Source organism: Nicotiana sylvestris, chromosome 8, assembly GCF_000393655.2.
Source record: "Nicotiana sylvestris chromosome 8, ASM39365v2, whole genome shotgun sequence".
In the NCBI taxonomy this organism is placed as follows: Eukaryota; Viridiplantae; Streptophyta; class Magnoliopsida; order Solanales; family Solanaceae; genus Nicotiana; species Nicotiana sylvestris.
In genome coordinates, this window is record NC_091064.1 from 136570604 (window position 1) to 136578533 (window position 7930).

General features: G+C 45.7%; 1 protein-coding gene across 1 annotated transcript; it reads left to right on the forward strand.

The window, feature by feature from the left end:
• Positions 1-4312: 4312 nt before the first annotated feature.
• On the forward strand, positions 4313-7573 carry LOC138875713 (uncharacterized). The gene is made up of 7 exons (XM_070154576.1): positions 4313-4472; positions 4842-5500; positions 5621-5800; positions 6119-6274; positions 6323-6778; positions 7216-7269; positions 7379-7573. Exons 1-7 carry the CDS (start codon positions 4313-4315, stop codon positions 7571-7573), a joined length of 1860 nt encoding a protein of 619 aa, XP_070010677.1.
• The last annotated feature ends 357 nt before the right edge of the window (positions 7574-7930 follow it).

The following is a 7930-nucleotide window of genomic DNA, read 5'->3' on the forward strand; positions in this document are numbered from 1 at the left end:
TTGAGGAACTTATATGTGTGCTTAGAATGGCATTTCGAATGTCAATAGTTATGGAAAAGGAGAGTTTGTCCAGATTCCATTTGTGATCAACAAGAATATAACTTACTAGCATGTAATCCTCACTAGCATTGAGGGGGCCATTTATTAGAGTTCTAAGAGGGGGGAGGTTGGGAATCCAACTATTATCCCAAACTCTAACCTTGTCTCCATTCCCAATGTTCCAAGCCAAATCTTTGTTACAAAGATTCCGACCATTTATTATATTCTTCCATATAAAGGAGGTGTTCTTAGGGGAGACCTTATTAGAGTATTGGCTAGTGAGAGTCTTTGCCCAAGGTGCCATGGAGTTATTGAATAAACGCCATGTGAGGTGTAACGACCCGACTGGTTGTTTTGCCTATTTGGACCTTGTTCCCTTAAATAAAACTTTCCGTGCTTGCTTTAGCTAATTTACGACTTGCGGGGACGGTTGGTTCGGGAATTTGGAATAGTTTTGAGTGAAATATGTCCATTTTATTCTTTTGGATTCTCTTAAAAGACTAAATTTGACTTTGGTCAACATTGTGAGCAAACGGACCCGGATCCGTAATTTGGCGGTCCCGGAGGGTCCGTGGGAAAATATGGGACCTGGGCGTATGTCCGAAATTGAATTCCGATGTCCCTAGCCCGAGTAATGAATTTTTATTAGAAATTAGTAATTTGAAGTTTTAAGGATTTAAAGAAACAAAGTAATCATTGATTTCCTAGGTATCGGGCTCATATTTTGGTTCTGAAGCCTGGTACAGGTCCGAAATATCATTTAAGACTTGCCTATAAAATTTGGTGTCAATCCGAGTAGTTTTTGGGCGTTTTGGCCCGTTGAGGGGGAATAATAAGAACATGAAGTTCATAAATTGATTCATTTGGTTTTAGGGGATGATTTCTAGATTTAGCGTTGTTTCGGGTGTTCCGAAGGTTTGAGTAGGTCCATCTCGTGATTTCAGACTTGTCGATATGTTCGGGCGGGGCTAGGGAGCCGCGAGCGTCAATCGAACGAGGCTCGAGTGAAGTGGAAATTTTTGGAAAGGGCTAAAGGATTGCTGCTTCTGTTATAACCGCATCTGCGGTTCTTGGACCGTAGATGCGGTCCTTCCATCACAGAAGCGGCCCAGGTGGCCAGGCCAGGAAACCTCAAATGCAGCTCTCAAGCCGCAGAAGCGGCTCCGCAGATGCGGTCCCAGCTTTCCCTCCCCTTTTCGCAGATGCGGTCTAATTCTTGCAGATGCGGAACCGCAGATGCAGTCCCCTGACCGCAGATGCAGAAATCACTGAACCAGTGATGTTCATTAAAGACGGGTTCTAAGTCATTTTTATGACATTTTCACTCCGCATTTGGGCGATTTGGGAGCTTTTGAGAGAAGGTCTTCCCTTAGCATTATGAGGTAAGTTTATTCCACCCATCCTTAGTTTAGTACTTGCATATTAGGTAGATTAAACACTAGAAATTAGGTAAAATCAAGGGGTTGGAGCAAGACCTAGGGTTTTAATAAAACTTTGATTTAACCACGAAAGTTGGTATGAAATGAATTAGAAATCATATATTATTGATCCTTAGGTTGTAGAGAACAACTTCCTTCGAAAAATCTCGGAATCTGGGCACGTGGGCCCGGGGTCGGAATTTAGGAAACATGTGAAAAAGGTTGGAAAATTGCTTAAATAGCTAGAATTCGATCTTGTAAGTCTATATTGACTAGTTCTTACTTCATTTAACTAGTTTAGGATTGTTCGACTCCTAATTGAGGGCTTGGACTTGGTCTTGATATTTGGAAGTGCGCTTTGGAGCGAGGTGAGTCTCCTTTCTAACCTTGTAAGAGGGAATTGTCCCCATAGGTATAATAATTGAGAAATTGTTGCTAAATGCGGGGGCTACATACGCACTAGGTGACGAGTATGATGTTAATTGCTTGGGTAGTCTAGGACCCACATCATGCCTAAATTGTGAATATCTCCATATTAACTTGCTAATGTGACCGTTTATGATATGTTAGAGACTTGGAAAGAAATAAAGGTGAACATGTGAACTTGTTGAACCCTTATAAGAATTTATGTGTATATAAATGTGCCTTCGTGTGTATTCTTGATGTTTCTTGATATTTATGGATCGGGCCGATCACCTCGGTGTAAATAGATGGATCTATGGTTCACACCGTTTGACCCTTGGTAGTGCACAGTTTATTTTCTGTTGGAGCGGGCCGTCGACCTCGGCATAATGTGCGCATGATATCTATGCGAAATCTTACACATGACTTTTTTGCTAAGTATTTTGAAATGTAAATGGCTAACTGAAATATGGTCAAGAACATGATTATTGTTTTTCGTTATAAACTGTTGATTATTGGTGATCCCCATGCCTAGTATAGCACTTTATCATATTATTTTGACCCTAGTAAGTATCAAGTCGGCCTCTCGTCTCTACTTCTTCGAGATTAGACAGGATACTTACTGGGTACATTTTGTTTATGTACTCATACTACACTTCTGTACTTAATTGTACAGGATCTGAGGTAGGTACATCTTGTTACCAGTCTGGTGCGTGCCCCTGATTTATAGGTCGAGACTTCTATGGTGAGCTGCTCCCTTCCTATGTCGTTCAGCAGCCGGATGGAGTCATTTCTTACTTTTGCTATCTATTTCTATCTCAGACGGTAGGATAGAGTATTCTTTTGTACATTCTACTAGTTGCCTATTACTTGGGACACCAGGTCTTGGCACACACATTAGTAGACATTTATTTTGGGTTGTATAATCATGTTATATACACTATTGATCGTTTCTAGTCCAAACTTTAAATTGGGATTCTATTATACTTACTTATTTTTGGTAAACGTAAAATGAGGATTAATTAAGCTTACGCATTGGCTTGCCTGACAATGGTGTCGGGCGCCATCATGGCCTATTTTGGAAAATGGGTCGTGACAATATGGTGTCAGAGCACTAGGTTCACGTAGGTCTCACAAGTCATGGAAAAACCTAATAGAGTCTTGTAGATCGGTACAAAGATGTCTGTATTTATCTTCGAGAGGCTATAGGGTATTAGGAAAGACAACTCTTTATTCATTTCCTATTGTGCAGTGGTTCGTATACTAAATTTCTCTCTTCTATTCTCTCACAGATGGTGAGGACACGCACGACTGATGTTCCAGACCCGGGCGGAGCTGCTCCCCTTGTTGCTAGAGGTCGAGGCAGAGGCTGGGGGAGGGCACCGACCCGTGGTAGGGGACGAGGACGTCCTAGAGCTATTCCAATAACACCACCAGCAGATCCTGCGGGAGATCCTATTATTGAGGAGTAGGGCGACGTGCCCGCAGCTGAGCCTACCCTGACAGATTTTATGATAGCACCAGGATTTCAGGAGGTCATGAGCTGCATGCTACGGTTCATGGATTCTATGACTCAGGCTGGTTTATTTCCAGCAGATCCAGCTACCTCACAGGTAGGAGGGGGATCACAGACCCCTACTGCTCAGGCTCCGGGTCATGCAACTACAATGTATCAAACTCCGGGTGCACTCCCGCAGATGGGGCCCAGCCAGTCGCCGCAGTGGCACCCCGGCCCAGACCAGCTGCGGATGGTGACCCGCAAAAGTTATTTGATAGATGGACTAGACTTCACTCTCCTATCTTCGGGGGTGAGCGACATGAGGATGCCCAGGTCTTCGTCGACAGGTGAAGGGATAGATTGCAAAACATGAGGATATTGGAGTCACATGGAGTTGACTTCACTACTTTTCAGCTGGAGGGCAGGGCCCGTAGATGGTGGTAGTCCTATGTTCTTGGCAGGACCGCAGGTTCTCCTCCCCTCACTTGGGGTTAGTTTACACAGTTATTCCTAGATCGGTACATTCCACCCTCTGAGAGGGAAGAGCTGCGGTATCAGTTTCAGCATCTTGAGCAAGGTCAGATGTCGGTGACCTATTATGAGGCAAGGTTCTCTGAGTTGTCTTGCCATGCACTCATGATACTCCCCACAGATGCAGAGAGAGAACGGAGATTTGTTGTGGGGGTTACACCCCACTATCCGATCTGGTATGTCCCGAGAGGTAGAGATGGGTACAGAGTATCAGCTAGTGATTGAGATTGCTCGCATGATTTAGGGGTATCGTTAGAGGGGTAGAGAGCAGATGTAGAAGGATAAGAGGGATAGATTCTCCGGAGAGTTCAGAGGTGCCCCGGCTAGGAGTAGAGGCCAGTTTGGGAGGGGTCAGCCCACCAGGTCCCCATTTTCAGCACCACCACCTGCTCGGGGTGCTCCAGCGCGCCCCTATTTCAGCGTCATGTTAGAGAGTTCTTATTGCCCGCCAGCTATTCAGGGTTCCTCCAGTGGGTATTCAGGTCCTCCGGATTCTTCTAGTTCCTATTTCAGTGCTATGCTGGAGAGTTCATACCGCCCACCGGCTATCCAGGCTTCTTCTAGTGGATCTACGGGTTTTCAGAGTTAGCCCTCCGAGCAGCAGGTCACCGCACCACGTAGTTGTTTTGAGTGCGGACACCCTGGTCATATGAGGAGATACTACCCCAGACATCGGCGCAAGGCAGTGTAGTAGGGTCAGTAGCCTATGATTTCGGCACCAACAGCCTAGCCACCTAGAAGTGGAGGGCAGGCTGGTAGGGGCAGTCCTAGAGGTGGAGGTCAGGCAGGGAGAGGTTAGCCAGCTACTGCTCAGTCAGGTGGAGGCTAGCCAGCCGGTGCTCCAGCCAGATTCTATGCCCTTCCAGCCAGGCTAGATGCATTGGCCTCAGATGCCATCATCACGGGTATTATTTCCATCAATGGTAGGGATGTTTCGGTATTATTTGATTCAGGGTCTACTTATTCATATGTATCATCTCTGTTTGCTCGTTTCCTGGTTATTTCTCCTAAGCCTTTGGGCACTCCTGTTCATGTGTCCACTCCTGTGGGGGATTTTGTGGTTGTGGATCGGATCTACCGATCTTTTGTGGTCGCCTTCTGTGGTTTCGAGACTAGAGTAGATCTTCAATTACTTGATATGATCGATTTTGAGGTCATCCTGGGCATAGATTGGTTATCTCCATATCACGCCGTCCTGGATTGCCATGCCAAGACTGTTTCACTAGTTATGCCAGGGTTGCCGAGGTTAGAGTGGAAGGGTTCCATAGTTGATACACCTAGTCGGGTTATTTCTTTCCTAAAGGCTCGGCATATGGTCAAGAAGGGGTGTTTGGCTTATTTAGCTTATGTTCGAGACACCACAACAGAGTCTCCAACGATTGATTCGGTACCAGTAGTCCGAGAGTTTGCCAATATTTTTCCTTTTGACCTTCCTGGCATGCCTCCGGATCGTGATATTGATTTCTGTATTGATTTGGCTCTAGACACTAAGCCTATATCTATCTCACTATACTGTATGGCTCCTAAAGAATTAAAGGAGTTGAAGGAGCAGCTTGAGGGGTTGTTGGTGAAGGGGTTTGTTAGGCCCAGTGTATCGCCTTGGGGTGCACCAGTGCTATTTGTGAAGAAGAAGGATGGGACTATACGAATGTGCATTGATTACCGCCAGTTGAACAAAGTTACCATCAAGAACAAGTATCCATTGCCTCGTATCGATGATTTGTTTGACCAGTTGCAGGGTGCTAGGGTGTTCTCTAAGATCGACTTAAGGTCAGGGTATCATCAGCTGAAGATTCGGGACTTAGATGTTCCGAAGGCTGCAGTCCGGACTAGATATGACCATTATGAGTTTCTGGTAATGTCCTTTGTCTTGACTAATGCCCCAGCAACATTTATGGATTTGATGAACAGGGTATTCAGGCCTTATATTGATTCATTTGTCATCGTCTTCATTGACGACATCTTGATATACACCCGTAGCATGGGGGAGCACGAGCAACATTTAAGGGTAGTGCTTCAGACCTTGCGAGAGCAGAAGCTATATGCTAAGTTCTCCAAGTGCGAGTTCTGGCTAGAGTCAGTGGCATTCTTGGGGCATATTGTGTCTGGAGAGGGTATTAAGGTGGATCCCAAGAAGATTGAAGGAGTTCAGAGTTGGCCACGTCCTACCTTAGTGACCGAGATTAGGAGTTTCCTGGGGTTATTAGGTTACTACCGGCGATTCGTGCAGGGCTTTTCATCTATTGCAACACCTTTGACTAGATTGACCCTGAAGAGTGCTCCATTCTGTTGGTCTGATGATTGCGAGGAGAGCTTCCAGAAGCTCAAGATAGCTTTTACTACAGCATCAATGCTTGTATTTCGTTCAGGCTCAGGGATGTATACGGTATATTGCAACTCTTCAAGCGTTGGCTTGGGATGTGTGTTGATGTAGGAGGGGCGAGTTATTGCATATGCGTCGTGTCAGCTGAAGGTTCATAAGAAGAATTATCTTGTGCACGATCTAGAGTTGGCCGCGATTGTTCATGCTCTTAAGATATGGAGGCATTATCTATATGGGGAATCATGTGAGGTTTATACTGATCATCGCAGTTTACAACATTTATTCAAGCAGAGGGATCTTAATTTGAGGCAGCGCATGCGGCTTGAGTTACTGAAGGATTATGACATCACCATTCTTTATCATCCGGGCAAGGCGAATGTAGTCAAGAATGCCTTAAGCAAAAAGGCGAAAAGTATGGGTAGCATGGAATTCATTCCAGCAGCGGAGAGGCCACTAGCTTTGGACATTCAGTCCTTGGCTAACAGACTTGTGAGGTTTGACATTTCGGAGCCCAGCCAAGTTCTGGCATGCGTGGTTGCTCAGTCCTCACTATTGGGGCAGATCAAGGTACGCTAGTTTGATGATCCTCATTTGGCAGTCCTCAGAGAGACAGTACTTCAGGGAGGTGCCAAGGAGGTTTCTATTGGCGAGGTTGGTGCTTTGCGTCTTTAGGGCCGTCTATGTGTTCCTAATGTTGATGGTCTAAGGGATAGGATTCTAGAGGAGGCCCACAGTTCATGGTATTATATTCATTCGGGTGCCACGAAGATGTATCGTGACTTGAGGCAACATGATTGGTGGCGGAGAATGAAGAAGGATATAGTGGAGTACGTGGCTAGATGTTTGAATTGCCAGTAGGTCAAGTATGAACACCAAAGGCCGGGTGGCCTACTTCAGCAGATGCCTATTCTAGAGTGGAAGTGGGAGCGCATCATTATGGATTTCGTAGTTGGGTTGCTGCGGACTTTGCGGAAGTTTGATTCAGTATGGATCATTGTGGATAGGTTGACCAAGTCGACTCACTTCATTCCAGTAGCGACTACTTATACAGCGGAGAGGTATGCTCAGATTTATATTCGGGAGATCGTCCGGTTGCACGGTGTGCCTGTTTCCATCATATCAGATAGAGGCCCTCAGCTCACTTCCCATTTCTGGAGAGCCGTTCAGAGTGAGTTGGGGACCCGTGTAGAGCTTAGCACAACATTCCATCCTCATCCTCAAACCGATGGGCAGTCAGAGTGGACAGTTCAGATTTTAGAGGATATGCTTAGAGCATGTGTGAACGACTTTGGAGGGCAGTGGGATCAGTTCTTGCCTTTAGCGGAGTTTGAAGAAGAGTTACGTGGATCAAAAGGCGCGTGATGTAACATTTATGGTTGGCAAGAAGGTTCTCTTGAAATTCTCGCCAATGAAGGGTATTATGAGGTTCGGGAAGAAGGGCAAGTTGAGCCCAAGATTTATTGGTCCCTTTGAGGTGTTGAGGCGAGTTGGGGAGGTTGCCTATGAGCTTGCTTTACCCCCCAGCTTATCGGGAGATCATCTAGTTTTTCATGTATCGATGCTTCGAAAGTATCATGCTGACCTATCCCATGTGTTGGACTTCAGTTCTATCCAGCTGGATAAGAGTTTGGGTTACGAGGAGGAGCCAGTTGTCATTATTGATAGACAGGATCGCCAGTTGAGGTCCAAGAGGATTTCTGAGGTGAGGGTCCAATGGAG